General features: G+C 36.0%; 1 protein-coding gene across 5 annotated transcripts in view; it reads right to left on the bottom strand.

Moving 5' to 3' along the window:
• The window catches only part of RAPGEF6 (Rap guanine nucleotide exchange factor 6), a 228,136-nt gene that overhangs the window by 193,301 nt on the left and 17,036 nt on the right, over positions 1-17,799 (bottom strand). For 4 of the 5 annotated variants that reach the window (XM_060093317.1, XM_060093316.1, XM_060093319.1 and 1 more), the window contains exons 2-4: positions 8,521-8,591; positions 7,530-7,586; positions 2,249-2,332 (exon numbers count right to left, since the gene is read on the bottom strand). The exons of the other annotated variant lie outside the window; for it this stretch is intronic. In XM_060093317.1, the coding sequence (XP_059949300.1) occupies positions 2,249-2,332; positions 7,530-7,586; positions 8,521-8,591 (212 nt within the window). The remainder of the gene's footprint in view (positions 1-2,248; positions 2,333-7,529; positions 7,587-8,520; positions 8,592-17,799) is intronic. 5 annotated transcript variants of the gene reach the window in all.

Genomic DNA, 17,799 nt, shown 5'->3' on the forward strand with positions numbered 1-17,799 from the left:
TGTGGACAGCTCTGGCCCAGGGCAACCAAGTGAACTTCTCCATTAGCTATTGGGCTACAAGTAACATATTCACCAACAAGTTCTGAATTTCAGTTTTGGGGAGAGGGCTCCCCTTTCAAGTTTGTTCCTTCCTTGGGTACTCTCTCCCTTAGTTCCTTTATCCTTCTTAGTACCTAACTTCTTAAAGTAGTTAATAATTCTTTAAACTGTCCCTGTTCAAATTACTGTTTGGTTTCTGTCTACTCACTGATAAGGGAGTAACAAATACCTTAATATCTAGAGAAATAGGCTGTATTTTTATAACCTAGAAAACCACTATTATTCCTTGTCTTATACTAGGTAGTGCTCATATCTGTTGATTACCATAATGATCATATCCCAATGCTATTATAATGAACAGAAGCCAAAAATTATTTGATGCTTAATATATGCTAAGCATTATTCTACGTATTTTATTTGTATTGACTCATTTAATCCTAACAATAACCTATTACAAGTATCTCTCAAACACAAAATATAAATCTCCTACCTAGGAACTGCTCTCTAAATAACGATTAAATAGACTTCTACAATCATGTTTGCTGTGAAGTTCATGATGGTTACAGTAAAGCATTCCATGACTTTATTGTTTTAAAATCTCATACTATCAGGAGTTCCCTGGCAGTCCAGTTGTTAGGACTTGGTGCTTTCACTGCCGTGGGCCTAGGTTCAATCCCTGGTCGGGGAACTAAGATCCCACAAGCTGAGTGGTACAGCTCAAAAAAAGAAAAAACAAAACAAAAAAAACTCATACTATCAATTATTTAAAAGATAAACTTCATTGTCTCGATCACAAACTCATGGTGAATTATTGTGGCTGATTAATGGCTACATAAAGTCCTTGACTATTCCTAACAGCAGAAAAGGGTGATAAAATATTCACAAGAATACTAATAATCTTAAAATATAACTGTAGTCAGTATCAGCCCAGCTTATTCTGTGTCAGTAGCTAACTCATTACAAATCACTAAAGTGACTTTCAGAAACAGTGGAAAGGAACAATACCCAAAAGGCTTAAATAACCAAGAACTATTATGTATTTCATTTGTAAAAACAGTCAACAATATGCTTTATACTACTAATCAAGAAGTATAGATTTCATTTAACCAAAAGTTGATGATATAAAGTTTTAAGAATAAAGACATGGCTTTAAAAATGGCATCAAAACTGAGATGTCTCATACCATCTGTCAAGTAGAATGTACCTTGATACTTAAATTTAATACTTCTGCAACTAAATTAATTTAGCTGCAATTAGAAGTCTTACCTTAAAAGCCTAAAAATCTCTTCTCAGCATTATTGGGAAAATCACCAAAAAATTACATTTTTATGTCACCAAATTATAATTTGAGGCCCCAAAATCTTAAGAATTACTAACAGACCAAATTCTCTAAGAATAGTATATCTGATCATCTTTCCAACCACTCTTCTTTTACCTAATAATTCTGATGGTGATAATTAACAATTACTTGTAACAGCCAGGCACTGTTCTAAGAACTCTCTCTCTATATATATATATATATATATAAACTCATTTATTACTCAAAGCTGGCCTACGAAATACATCTTATTATTGTCCCTATTTTACAAATGAGGAAACCGAGGCACAAGGGGATTAAGTAATTTGTCCAAGAAGTATTATACAGTAGAGCAAAGACGTGAACTCAAGCAGTCTGGCTCTAGAATGTCAACTTTTACAGAGTTCCATTGAGAACTTTGAGTAGTAGCTTGCTATAACCTCATAAGGCACTTAAATAGGTTCTATTATTATCCTCTTACATACAGGAAAACTATAATTTGTCCAAAGTCATAAAACTAATAAGTGACAAAATCAGGATACTAGCCTAGTTCGCATTACTCTGAAAACCGATTTCTTAACTATAAAGATATATTGCCTCCCTATAACTAACAGCAATGAATGCAAAACCATCAGATAAATGAGATCAAATCTCACATACAACTAAAGATCAAATAGCAGTATAATATGCCATGGTGTAAACTATAGATTATACCCCCAAGAAATATGAAATATCAGTTGATTCCTGCTAAGTACTTCAAATAGTACCAAAAAGCAAGGAAATTTCTAAAATGTATCACCTACTAAGAGAAAATACACATCTACATAAAAATAGTTTAACGTAAGAAATAAAATAACTAGTTGTAATGTAACTTTGCCTACCACATACACTAAGCAGCAAATGTAAACATACCTGCAAGGAGGCAAAACCATGGAGTCTTTCATAAGCACAGATCCAGAAAGCAGGATATACCAACATCTGGCAATAGTTTCTGAACTGTTTAAATGAATAAGTAAATAGATGAGTAAATAAATACACACATTCACATGTATATGGATTCAGTACAAAATACAAAACATGAAAAATATTCTAATATCATAAATCATTAAAAATTAACTCTCCTTGGAAATTTTGCCTGTTGCCTAAGGTTTCATACAGACCATGTTCATATCTTACATAATCACTAGCTTAAGATATAGGCTTCAGAAATGTATGTTTATTAGCTCTATCTTATTAAGTTATATCAGTAACTTCCCATTCCTCATTTTTGTGTACTGGATCACCACATTTGATGAAGATTAACTTAAATATTGTACTACATGTGCATATTAAAAAATTCTATTTCTGGTAACTTTTATGTATATTACAAGTTTATTGTATATTAAAGACAATAATGTTTGGAATTCACAAGTTTATCGATGTTCCATCTTCACGGGTCTACCTCTTTCTCTTAAATTTTATTGACAGAAATACATTAAATGCCTACCCAATCTTTCACTTTACGTGTGTTTGAGGGATAAAAGAATATCAGATGACTTAAGTCCATCATCATTTTTAGTTCAGTTAAATCTCCAATGGAAACTGAGAATCTTGTTAGATGTTACTTTATAATCTAATCTTTTTCTCTTTCTCTCAAGTATTTTTAATTTACCATAACTAAAACTTCAATTAATTCCAATATGTAGACAATTTTAATTTTATAAAATAAACATTTCCTCTGAGCTGGAGAACTGTACATCTCTCTGGCTATAGACTTGACATGTTAGCTTGTATATCTAACACACAATTCAACCTCAACATGTTCAAAATCGACCTATCATTTCTTTCAAGCTTCATTTTTTTCGTTCTCAATGAATAGTACCATCCTCCACCCAGAAAACTAAGCCTCCAAACCACTCTACATAGCACCCAGGATGAGCTTTCTGGGTGAATCCTATTGCCTACCATAAGAAAAAAGTATCATCAAGTTTCCAGAAGATACTTTAAAGTTCTTTATATCCATCCCTTCCATCTTCACAGAAGGAAGATACAAATGGCTGAAAATCTCCTACTTAAGGTTCTTTGTTTGGAAATTTTACTTTCTAATTCTTTTGAAACATGACTTTTGTACAAGAAGGAATAAAATCAGTAGAAGAAAATTCTGCCCAAAATCAAGACAGAAGAAAGTTATGATTGGATGCTACCATAAGCCTCTAATTTTTATCTCACTTTGCTGAAACAGTCACAAAGTTGTCAGTAAATTCTACTACAAACGGAGGAGAAATCCTGAAATTCACTCCTACCACCAAGAGAGCCATGCCAGCTCACGAATCAGAAACTGTTCAAACCTTGCAGAGAATTCCACTCTCAGAGCACAGTTTGGCAATGCATCTGATGAGTAAACATAAGGAAAGTGAAAGTCTTTTAACATGAGGCTATCTCCTTTCTCTTTGCAAGCAAATGAATCTAAGAATAATCTAGCCTAGAGAAGAGTGGCATATTTAATCTTGTCAGATCTTACTCCTTTCAAAGGCTTCACACTGCTCCTAAAATAAAGAACAAAAACTATTAAGGTGGTCTCCACCTGGCTCTCCACACCCCTCTCTTCCTGTTTCTTCCTCTCTGCTCATGGCACTGAACACAGTGGTTTATTTTCACTCTTTCTATCATGATGCTTCCCAGTTAAGATCAACTATACACATTCTTTTCTCTGCTTCCACTAATCTCTGAATTTAAACTCTTTACTTAATTAACTTCCACATTCATTTTTTAGAAATTCCTTTGTTTATGATTAGCCAAATACAGATTTGGGTAACTCTTTATATTAATTTTTAAACAGCTTAACTGAGGTATAATCAATATACCACAGACTCACTCATTTTAAGTGCACAATTCAATGACTTTTATGATATTGAAAAGAACTGTGCAAACATCACAAAGAGATCTCTTATGCCTCGTTTGCAGTCAATCCCTGCCCCAGGTAACCAATAACCTGTTCTGTCTCTATAGATTTGTCTTTCCTGGACAGTTCGTATAAATGGAATCATGTAATATGTGATGTTTCTATCTTGCTTCTTCCATTTAGCATAATATGTTTGAGGTTTGTCCATGTTGTAGTGTGTAGCAGCATTTTATTCCCTTTTATTGCCAAATAGTATTCCACTATATAGATGCAGAGCATTTTATCTATCTATTCACTGAACAATTTAATTATTTCGAGTTTTAGGCTAGTATGAATAGTGCTACTAAGAACACCTATGTACAGTCTCTGCACGTGTTTTCATTTCTCTTGGGTAAATATGTAAAAGTGGAATTACTGGGTCATATGGTAAAATTTTAAGAAACTGCCAACTGTTTCCTAAAGTGGCTATATTTACATCTGCACCACAAATATATGACAATTCCAGGTGTCACCATATCCTCACCAACACTTGTTATGTCTAGCTTTTAGACTGCAGATACTTTTTTTTTAACATCTTTATTGGAGTATAATTGCTTTACAATGGTGTGTTAGTTTCCACTTTATAACAAAGTGAATTAGCTATACATATTTCCCCATATCTCCTCCCTCTTGCATCTCTCACCCTCTCTATTCCACCACTCTAGGTGGACACAAAGCACCGGGTTGATCTCCCTATGCTATGCGGCTGCTTCCCACTAGCTATCTATTTTACATTTGGTAGTGTATACATGTCCATGTCACTCTCTCACTTCGTCCCAGCATACACTTCCCCCTCCCCATGTCCTCAAGTCCATTCTCTACATCTGCGTCTTTATTCCTGTCCTGCCCCTAGGTTCTTCAGGACCTTTTTTTTTTTTTTAGATTCCATATATATGTGTTAGCATACAGTATTTGTTTTTCTCTTTCTGACTTACTTCACTCTGTACGACAGACTCTAGGGTCCATCCACCTCACTACAAATAACTCAATTTTGTTTCTTTTTATGGCTGAGCAATATTCCATTGTATATATGTGCCACATCTTCTTTACCCTTGACTGCAGCTACTTTTTAAAATATATTTTTAATTGAAGTAACACTGGTTTACAACATATGTTTCATATGTACAACATTATATTTCTACTTCTGTATAACCTATAGCATGCTCACTATCAAAAATTTAGTTTCCATCCATTTCCATACAGGTGATCCCCTCTACCCATTTCGCACACCTGCAACTGTAGCTATTATGGGTGTAAAGTGAATATCTCATTAATTTTTGTGTGTGGTGTAAAATAAGAATCTAAATTAAGTTTCTGCATATAAATACTCAATCAACCCAGCACCATTTGTTGAAAAAACTATGCTTTCCCAATTGAAATGCTTTAGTACCTTCATCAAAAATAAACTGTTCACTGGTGGTTCCTTTTCAATACTCAGTTGTGTTATACCCACATTGTGTGCACATCTTAGCTACACAGCTACAAGCCCATTAAAAAAAAAAAACACACAAACTGTTTATAAATATAAGGGTTTATTTATGGGTTCTCAATTCTGTTCCACTTATCTATAAATCTATACTTTTCCTTGATAGCACTTAAATATGTGTAGCTATTTTAATTAACTTTCTCTCCCCCACTATACAATAAACTCAAAAGGACAAATCCCGTGTCTTCCCACCACTCTACAACAGGCTAAGCATAGTGTATAGCAGACAAACATTTAATAGTAAGTGAATGAATCAACAAATGAACAAATAAAGCTATTAAAATCCATGAATCCAGTAAATACTTAGAAATAATGACAAACGCAGGGTGCAATGAAACACTGAAGTTAATACCATTTCTCTATACCAGCTTCATATATATAATAAAAGAGATCACTGTTGCCAAAATTTTTGGAAGGAAAACAGAGAAGAATATCTTCATAATCTTGAGGAAGGGAAAGATTTTGTTTTTTTAAACAGGACATGAGAAGCACTAATCACAAGCGGAAAAATTGAGAAAGTAAGAAATTTCTTCTCTTCAAAAGATGCCATTAATAGAGTAAAAAAAGCAAGCCACACAGTGGGAGAAGATATTCACAACTTATGTACCCAACAAAGGACTCAGATATAGAATTCACAAAAATTTTCTACAAATCAATAGAAATAAGATAGTCCAACTAAAAAATGGTCAAAAACTTGAATCAGGAGATCATAAAAGAGCTATCCAAATAGCCTATAAAAACATGAAAATCATTCATCATCATTAGTAAGCAGGTAAACAAAAAACAAAATCACAAGATAAAATGAAATAAATATTTTAGATTCTAATGTTAAAATCTCCTGGGACTTCCCTAGTGGCACAGTGGCTGAAAGTCCACCTGCCAATGAAGACGACACGGGTTCGATCCCTGGTCCAGCAAGATCCCACATGCCGCGGAGCAACTAAGCCCGTGCGCCACAGCTACTGGGCCTGAGCTCTAGAGACCATGAGCCACAACTACTGAAGCCCGCGTGTCTAGAGCCCATGCTCTGCAAAAAGAGAGGCCACCACAATGAGAAGCCCACACACCACAACAAAGAGTAGCCCCTGCTTGCTGCAACTAGAGAGGGCCTGCACTCAGCAACGAAGACCCAACGCAGCCAAAACTAAATAAATAAAATAAATAAATTTATTTTAAAAAAATCTCCTAAATTTGAGCATGTGCATTTCCAATGCTTTTATTCCTAAGAATATTCCCAAGAAGAATGAGTAAATAGAGGTACAAAGACACATGAATAAAATATTCATAGAAACTTACTATTCATAATAGGGAAAAACTGGAAACAACCCAAATTATTTAATAGTGGGAAGGATAAACAAATTATGTTATTTTCACATAACTGTATACTGTAAAACACTGAAAAAGAATGAATGCAAAAACATGGAAGAATCTCCAACATTTGTGAAGTATAAAAAGCCTGACCAACAGATTTTATCTATATGAAATTCATAGAGACAAAACTAATCTAAGGTGACAGACATCAGAACTAGATTACCTTTCCAAGACAGCTGACTAGAGCCTTCTGAAGAGCTGATATGTTCTACATATTCACTGCATAGTAGTTACACAGGTGTACATATTTATTAAACTTCGTTGCACTGTACAACTTCTGTGAGCCCTATGTATATTTCACAGTTTAGAAATATATTTCAATCTCCTCTACAGAAACTGTTCCAGAATCAAATGAATTTCAATGCTAACAATCTAAATTTTAAACATTAATTTAAGCTAATTATGGAAATACTTACCAAAAAAGAACTTGATTGCCACTGTATCTCTCATAGCGTGCTCTTGCAGACATTAATCTAAAATATTTTTTAAAAAGTAAAAATTTTTTTAATTATTTTATTTGAATTGTTTCAAAAATTGTTATAATTACAACAGAAAATGATCAGATCACTAAATTTTTCACTAGAGTTTAAAAATATAATCACACACACACACAAATCTGTTGAATATAAATTTACTTGCATTTAAAAATACTTTACTACTAATGCCCTAGTTTTTTCTTTCTTCTTGATACACTTACTTGACATATACTAATATCTAAATTATGTTACACAGAAAACAGAAAATAATAAATTCCAAACAATTATATTTAGAATCTGGTCCATAGCCAGAAACTTAAAGAATAGCCAGAAAAAATGATGAGTAAGCTGGTCATGGAAGAAAAACACAGTTTAATTAAAATACAAAGTTATAATAGTTAGTGCTTATAGCACTCAAAAGTATTTTTACAAATATAATCACAATGATACAAGGTAGCAGGAGAGAAAACTCATTTTACAGAATAGAAAAATGAGGTTCGGAAAGCTTATGGGTACTGTCCATAGGAGCTTATGCCAAATCAAAAGTCTTGCTCCTTCCACTTTAATATAACACTACATCATACCATGCCCATCTCAAGCATTTGATACAATAAATATCAATACAAACTACAAAGAGAAAGTTCTGTTTTCACTAGCTAGCACTGCACTTTGCCTTAAATATTCTCATTTAATCCTCAAAATGCTGTAACAAAGGTAATCTTTTTATCCCTATTTTACGGAAGACAAAACTGCAGCTTAGATGTTAAGACTTGCTCAAAGTCCCAGGGCTAAGGAAAACTGGAATGAGAAAGGCCCAGTTCTTTGCATATCCTATAAAAAGCCCCTAAATGATTTGGTCCCTGCAACTATCTATCCAAACTCATTTGAATAACTCCTTAGCACATGCTCTTAAACACAGCATCACACTTACCTAAGCTGATGTTCCCTGAGATTTGATAATATTTCCATTCCATGAAGATAAGAATAAATAGTATTTAAGTCCTGTAGAACAGAAAAGATTTTAGATTAATTTTCAAATATACTTTTTAAAATATAATGATATCCCACAATTCTGATTTTAAGCAAACAACCATTTATGACACAACTGTTAACTACAGAAGAGTCACAAAATCTCTGAATTACAATAGATCTGAAAAGGTTTAGAAGAGTTTCCTCAACCCACACAGGAACCCCTCCTCAGCATGGCTGACAACCTCCACTCAAACAATGCCAGAAATCAAAAACTCATTATTTCATATAAAAGTCTATTTCATTTCTAAACAGATGCAATCTTTCTTCTTTAGTGACCTCCAAATATTTGAAAACAGTTATCTTCTCTTCTTATAAGTCTTTTTTTTTTTCCTCCAGATAACAAAGTCTAAATATTTGCAGGTTCCAGATCTTTAGGCATCCTAACTGATCTCCTCTGGAGATGATTCTGTTTGTCAATATTCCTCTTAAAATATGATTTTCTAAAAAAAACTCTTTTCAAACAGACTCAAGGTGGTATTAATCTACTACTAAACAAAACTGACGTCCAATGGGACAATGCTATTGTTCACTCTCTGGGGAGTGGGGAACATTTCTCTAGCCCTCATTCAGATAATTAGATATTAATAAACCCAGGTTAATAAAGTATAGTAGCATAGTATAATCTCAGCTAAGAGCAATGGCATAGCAAAAGGAAAATGTGGAAGCAAGGAACATTCCTGACAGAAAAAAGTATTTTACCACAGAATGTTGGTGCATGGTGATTATAAAGAAGCTTAAATTCTCTATGTAAAATTTACCTCCTTATTCTCTTACAAGGAGTAATGCCTTTATACCAGGACCGACTGCTCCCAAACACTACTCTCTTTGATATATAACAAGAGAATTACCAAATGACAGAGAGAAAAAAAGAAAAGACACATAAGACAACCTTTTTCTCCAATATGCTACTAAGACAACAAGGAAGCTCTAAGAAAAAAAGCAATAATCTCTGATTCCAAAGCTTACAACTGCCAATTAACCATGATGGATTCAATGACCACACACATCTCTGCTAAATCCTTACCAAAATAAGAGGGAAAAAGATTTTTAAGTATATATATATATATATATATATATATATATATATATATAAAGAAATGAATAGATTAAAAGAGGAAACCACAGCAAATGAGTCTATAGACCTAAAAATGGTCTATAAAATTCTATAAGACAGCAGATGGAGCAGTGATATGATAAACTGTACTTCCAAAGAGGGCTACAATGATATGTCTTATGCCATATGCTCTTTTGCAATGAGACCTTGTCACTCCCTCATCAAAACTTAGGAATCTAGGGCTTCCCTGGTGGCGCAGTGGTTGAGAGTCCGCCTGCCGATGCAGGGGACACGGGTTCGTGCCCTGGTCCGGGAAAATCCCACATGCCGCGGAGTGGCTGGGCCCGTGAGCCATGGCCGCTGAGCCTGCGCGTCTGGAGCCTGTGCTCCGCAACGGGAGAGGCCACAACAGTGAGAGGCCCGCGTACCGCAAAAAAAAAAAAAAAAAAAAAAAAAAAAAAAAAAAAAAAAGTTAGGAATCTAGGTGCCCTCCGCATGGATCTGGGTTGGTCCTGTGATTTGTTCTGACCAAAAGAATGTGCCAAAAGTGAGGTCGTGTAACTTCTAAGATTCAAATACCCTGAGAGTACCAATGTTGTGAGGAAGCCCAAAATAGCCTCATTGAAAGAGAAAGGCCACATGAAACAGCACCAAGGAACCGGATATGTGATTCCTTCTTAGACCAGACCAGCTACCAGCTGAATGGAACTAAGAGAATGATCCAAGTCAAGGTTCCGTGGGGCAAAAGAAACAACCTCCTAGCCAAAACTTTGAGTTGAGGTCAGAAACAGAGTCCTGGAAAAAGTCTGGCTCATAGTGAACTCATTGAGCCTGCAGACCCACCTAATAGTCTTGTCTCTCTCCACTCCCCAAGTTTATAACTAGAATTTATTTATCTGGCAGTTAGAATAACTCCCACAAAGGAACCTATGTGGTAAAAGCTGTCATAGTGGAAAAAGTCAAGTGGAAACCTCTGAAATTGCCCCATTCCCCAGAACAAGATACTAAATAAAAGACAATATTGCTTTTCCAAAGAGGCAAAGAAGCAAAGACTAGGGCCGCCAGTAAAGGCTTAAAAGTATGCAGGGGATGGGCTTCCCTGGTGGCGCAGTGGTTGAGAGTCCGCCTGCCGATGCAGGGGACACAGGTTCGTGCCCCGGTCTGGGAAGATCCCACATGCCGCGGAGCGGCTAGGCCCGTGAGCCATGGCTGCTGAGCCTGCACGTCCGGAGCCTGTGCTCCGCAATGGTAGAGGCCACAACAGTGAGAGGCCCGCGTACTGCAAAAAAAAAAAAAAAAAAAAAAAGGTATGCAGGGGTGACAGCCCTTCTCATGCATCATCTGCAAAAATCAGACGGATCCTAAAAAATGACTACAGACTGTCACAGACTTAACCAAATTTTAGCTCTGGGCACAGCTGCAAGTCCCAGACACAATATTGTTGAAGGAATGATTAATTAAGCTTCAGGTATTGATTTGGTGAATGTATTCTTTGCCATTCCAGTTACTAAAGTAAAAAGTACAAGAAACAGTTGGCAGTTGTGCAGGACAATATTAACTTACAGTTTTGCCTAAGGGCTATTGCAACTTTCTCAGTCTCTACCATAATATAACCTGAAGCCATCTAGACCACCTGACACAATACATATGTATTTTGCTGACTGAACAGAATGAACAAGAGAATGAGCAAGGAGTGGCTGGTACCCTGGAGTCTTGGGTAACACACTTGAACTCCTGGAAGTGAGATATTAACTCTATGAGGGCTCAAAGACCTGCCATTTTAACGTTTTCAGGGGTGCAGTGTCAGGAGCATTACAAAACATCCCTTCCAAAGTAAAAGACAAACTTTTGAGACTTCGGCTTTCATTCAAGATGGAATAAGAGGGACTGGACTTACCTTCCATCTAAAACAACTAAAGATCATAATAAATAAATGAAACATTTTCCAACAGATAAGACATTACGAAAAAAAGACAGTGGCATTTGAGAGAGGGGAAACGAATTAGGTGATTCATATAATTATCACACCTTACTGCCTGGTGGTATCTTGAGAAGAAGTAGCTGGCCACCTGCAGAGTAGAAGGTAGCTCAAGTTTGCAAAGCCGGACAAAGAGAGCGCATACTACACAGAAAAGAATGTTCTGAAAACCTACAGAAGGTCTCACTTGAGTCTAGGTTGAGTACTGATCTTTCCATGTACATGAAGAAATACCTGAACTCAGGGAAGGAACCATCTGAAAAGATTAGAGTAGTGGTCCTCAATCAAGACTGATTTTGCCCCCTGGGTGACATAGTGATATCTGGAGACATTTGGGGTTGTCATAATTTTCAGAGGGGAAGGCGGGGCAATACTAGCATCATGTGACTATAAGCCAGAGATGCTACTAAATATCCTATGATGCCCAAGACAAGCCCCCAGAATAAAGGATTCTCTGGGCCAAAACATCAACAGTTTTGAGGTTTAAACTTCTTGGATTAAAGGGAACAATACCCAAAACTCACACAGGGACCAGAAGAGTTATTATTCCCACCAGGGAGAGTGGAAAAATCTCATAATTCAGAACGCATTTAGTAGAGTACTCAAAAGCCTTTGGATTCAGTACTGGACAAAATTAACACTGCACTAAATGCTACTCTGGTGCTATGTAGCATAGCTCAAAAAAGAGCCCCAAAGGGTCACATGATTTCCAAATTACCTGTGTCCCAGAAGAATATTTACAGGAAATAAAATATACCCAGCACATAAAAAAGTAAAATTCACAATCTCTGGTACTCCATTAAAAATCACCAGGCATGAAAAGAAACAGGAAAAATGACCCATAAGGAGAAGAGAAAAAATCAAAACCAACTCAGTAATTACCAGATAACAGAATTAGTACAAAAAGACATTTAAAAACTTATTGAAACTGTATTCCATATGTTCAAGAAAATATAGAAAAGATTAACTATATAAGAAGGGGCACTAAAAACAAATTCCAGAGATGAAAATAACACTGAGATGTAAAACACACTGGATGGGATAAGTGGCACATTAAGACATTGTAAAAGAAAAAATTTAAAAACTTAAAGACACAAAAATAGAAATAAAAAATAAAATACATGGGGGAAGGAGATCAAGATGGTGGAGTAGGAGGATTCAGAGCTCACCTCCTCCAATGAACACATCAAAAATACATCTATTGTACGTGTGGAGCAACTCTCACTGAAAACAAACTGGAGACTGGCAGAAAGGCTCTTATACAACCAAGGCTGTAATGAAAGATCCACACGAAATCAGGTAAGAAAAGAGGAGAAGCAATCAGGTGAGGACTTGTGCCCCTAGGAGGGGACACAGCAGAGGAGGGGGACTGCATGGGCTCAGAGACCCTCCCCAAACAGTGAGGGGTGTGAACCACATATTAGGAAACCCAGCCCTGGGGTCCAACACCAGAAAGATAAGTCCTCTTGGCTGACTTGAAGACCAGTGGGACTAGCAGGGGGGCTGTGAGAAATCTAGACGTTGCTAGTGAAGAGCACCCACGTGCTTGGTTTCTCTCAAAACAGGGTGGAGAAAGCAACTGAAAATGCCAGGTACTCTAGCTGGCTTCCTGCATCTGCCCAAACGTGCACCCTGGCTCATGCTGAGGGCCGCTTCAGCCCCTCTTGCTCCATGGCGCAGCTCCCCACTAGGGTGAAGGCTGCCATAGTCAAGTAGAGTAGACAGCCGTGGCAGACAGAGCCAGCTCAGACCCAGCACTGCATCTGAATGGGGTGAGGGCAACCATTACTGGCATTCGTGGGGACAGCAGATCAGAAGCAGTCTGGAACTCCAGTGTGCTGGGACTGCCCCAGTGTGCACCTTGAACCACATCGACTGCCCACTCTGGCCTCTCATGGTCCAGCACTGCTACCCTCTGGGGGCGAAAATGCCGAGGTTGCTGGGGGGTTGGGCCGAGCACACACTTACAGAAAATGGAACCAGCTCAGACCTAACCTTCATGACTTCTGCTCTCGAACCTTGGAAACTTGGGACAAGGATGCCAATTCCTGACACTTGTATTTAACATAGTACTGGAAGTCGTAGTCACAGCAATCATACAAGAAAAAAAGACATAAAAGGCATCTAAATTGGAAGAGAAGAAAAACTGTCACTATTTGCAGATGATGTCATATTTTATATAGAAAACTCTATAAAATTTCCACTAAAAAACTATTAGAATAAATGAATTCAATAGAGTTGCAGAATATAAGATTAATATACAGAAATCTGTGGTTTTTCTATATACTAATAATAATGAACTATCAGAAAGAGAAAGCAAGAAAACAATTGCATTTGAAACTGCATGAAAAGAATAAAATATCTAAGAATAAACTTGACCAAGGAGGTGAAAGACCCATAGGCTGAAAACTGTAACACTGATAAAGGAAACTGAAGATGATATAAAGAAATGGAAAGATATCCTGTACTCATGGACTGGAAGAATTAATATTGTTAAAATGTCCATACTGCCCAAAGCAATCTACAGATTTAATACAATCCCTATCAAAATACCGATGACATTTTTCACAGAACTAGAACAAATAATCCTAAAACTTATATGGAACCACAAAAAAACCTGAATAGCCAAAGCAACCTTGAGAAAAAGAACAAAGCTTGAGGTATCATGCTCCCTCACTTCAGATTATACTATAAAGTAACAGTAATCAAAACAGGATGATACTGGCTCAAAAAAAGGACACATAGATCAATGAAATGGAATAGAGAGCCCAAAAATAAACCCACATACCTATGGTCAATTAATCTAAGTCAAAGGGGGCAAGAATATTCAATGGGGAAAAGACAATCTCTTCAGTAAGTCATGCTGAGAAAACTGGACAGCTACATGTAAAAGAATGAGATTAGGACATTTCCTCACACCATATACAAAAATAAACTCAAAATGGATTAAAGACCTAAATGTAAGACCTGAAACCATAAACTCCTAGAAGAGAACATAGGCAGAACACTCTGACATAAATCACAGCAATATTTTTTTTGTATCCTAAGGCAACAGAAACATAAGCAAAAATAAACAAATGGGACCTAATTAGACATAAGAGCTTTTGCACAGCAAAGGAGACCATCGACAAAACAAAAAGACAATTGACTGCTGAATGAGAGAAAATATCTACAAATGATATGACCAACAAGGGGTTAATATCCAAAATATATAAACAGCTCATATAATTCAGTATCAAAGAAACAACCCAATGAGAAAATGGGCAGAAGAAAAAGACATGAAAGACATTTTTCCAAAGAAGATATACAGATGGCCAAGAGGTATATGAAAAGATGCTCAACATCACTAATTACCAGAGAAATGCAAATCAAAACCATAATTATATACCACCTCATTCCTGTCAGAACAGCTATCAGCAGAATGATCACAAATAACAAATCTTGGCAAGGATGTGGGAAAAAGGGAGCCCTAGTAAGGAAAGGGAATATAAATTGGTGCAGCCACTATGGAAAACAGTATGGAGGTTCCTTCAAAAACTAAAACTAGAACTACCGTAAGATCCAGCAATTCCACTTCTAGGTATACATCTGAAGAAAATTAAAACACTAATTCAAAGAGGTACATGCACCCAATGTTCATAGCAGCATTATTTACAACAGCCAAGATATGGAAGCAACTAAGTGTCCATCAACAGATGAACGGATAAAGACGACGTAGCATGTGTACGTATGTGTGCGCTCACACACACACACATATACACACACAATGGAATACTGCTCAGCCATGAAAAGGAATGAAATTTTGCCATTTGTAATAACATGGATGGACCTGGAGGGTATTATGCTTAGTGAAATAAATCAGACAGAGAAAGACAAATACTGCATGTTATCACTTACATGTGGAATCTAAAAAGTAAAACAAATGAATACATATGACAAAACAGAAACAGACTCATGGATATAAACAAACTAGTTGTTACCAGTGGGGAGAGAGGCAAGATAGGGGTAGGAGATTAAAAGGTACAAACTACTAAATATAAAATAAATAAGATACAAAGATGTAATGTACAGCACAGGGAATACAACCAATATTTTATAATAACTTTAAATGGAGTATAATCTACAAAAATACTGAATTGCTATGTTGTATGTATGATCTAACACTGCATAATATTGTAAATCAACTATACTTCAATTAAAAAATATAAATAAATAAAACACAGGGAGAAAAGATGGAAAAAATATGAACAGAGCACAAAAATGTGAACAGTAAGATAGGCATCAACTTTAAGCAGGCCTAGCAGAAGTATAACTGGAGTCACTGTGAAGGAGACAAAGAACAAAAAAACAATTTGGAGAATGGTGGAAAATCTTCCATATTTGATAAAAACTATAAACTTGCACATCCATAAAGCTCAACAAAACTCAAGCACAAGAAACATGAAATAAACAACAGCAAAGATCATAACCAAATTGCTTAAAAAATGATAAAATTATAAAAGCAGCTAGAGAAAGAAGATAAATTACACAGTGAGATCATTAGAATAAAGAACACTTCTAGTCAGAAACAATGCAATCCAGAAAACACTGTAGTAACACCTTTAAAGTCACAAAAGAAAAAAACTATCAATCTAGAATACCATTCCCAGTAAAAATACCTTTCAAAGAGGAAGGCAAAATATTTTTCATATATACAAAGGTTGAGTCAGTCAATCACCAGCACACCTGCTCTACAAAAAATGTTAAAAGTCATTCATAAAAGAGGAACACGATACAAGATGGAAATCTGGAGCTACACAAAGGAATGAAGAAAACTGGAAAATGGTAACTACATGGGTAAATATAAATCTTTTTTCTAATTATTTAAAAGACAGTTGACTATTTAAGGAAACAGCAACAATGACAACTATGTATTATGAGGTTTATTTATGTGTACAAGTAAAATGCATCACAAAAGCACAAAGGCCAGAAGGTAAAAATGGAAGTATAGTATTGTATGGTTCTTATATAAGAAATAGTATAATATCACTTGAAGGTTGATTGTGATAAGTTTAAGATGTATACTATAAACCTTAATAAATTTCACAGTTTGTAGATTCTTTTGGAATTTCTACATATACAGTAACATCTCCTGTGAACAAGAACACTAGTATTTCCTCCCCAATCTATGTATATATGTACTTTTTTTTCCCCTCTAGCTTTAATGCATGAGCTAGAACTTCCAAAACAGTGGTTGGTAGGTGTAGTCATATACTACAAACACAGCTGCTGGGGCCCCACCCTTTGAATTAAGAGTCATCATAACCTGGTAAGACACCCACAAAATGCCTATTCCATGGAAATGCGTGTTATTTTCTAACGTCAAGACAATTTTGTTTTAGTGGCAAACAAGGTCTGAAAACTGTTATGTAATGGCAAACAGAATTAGAAGTCCATAACTTGACCTGCCCAATGAGGGTAGGCTAGAGTCCAGGAGTCCCAGAATTTCCTGAGATCCTCAACTGAATTATGTCATAGCATTTCCTCTGTTTTCAAGTCAGAGGACATCTCTGGTACATCACTGATGATGCCATGAATAGCTGACAAAGAATTAGGAATTCACTTTTCAATTTTAAAGTCTAAGTGAAAACATAATTTACAAGTTTTGAAATATACACGTGGTTCTCCAGTTCTCTGCCTGAAGAAAGTCTGACAAAGTGATGAACTTTAGATTCTAAAAGTCCTTCAAATTATCTAAAAGTTTGCCCTTTATTTGTCTCCAATTTTTGACAATTTGGCCATTTTACACACAGTTCTCCAACAGCATCTATAAATGGTGACTGCATGGATTTGAATAGAAGTATTAGGATTACTCCTATCCGGGGTGGGCAAACTTTTCTATAAAGGGTCAGATAATAAATATTCTAGGTTTTCTGGGTCATATGGTTTTTGTCACAAGTACTAATCCACTTTGCCTTTGTAGCATGAAAACAACCAAAAAAAAAAAAGTAAATGAATGGGTGTGGGCACATTCCAATAAACCTTTATTTATAAAATAGTTGGTAGGCTAATTTGGTTCCCAGGCAATACTCTGTCGACTCCTAATGCATATGGTCAACAATATCTAACAAAGAAGTCAAGCCATGAATAAATACCTCTTTAGCAAA

Source organism: Mesoplodon densirostris, chromosome 3 (assembly GCF_025265405.1).
Source record: "Mesoplodon densirostris isolate mMesDen1 chromosome 3, mMesDen1 primary haplotype, whole genome shotgun sequence".
In the NCBI taxonomy this organism is placed as follows: domain Eukaryota; kingdom Metazoa; phylum Chordata; class Mammalia; order Artiodactyla; family Ziphiidae; genus Mesoplodon; species Mesoplodon densirostris.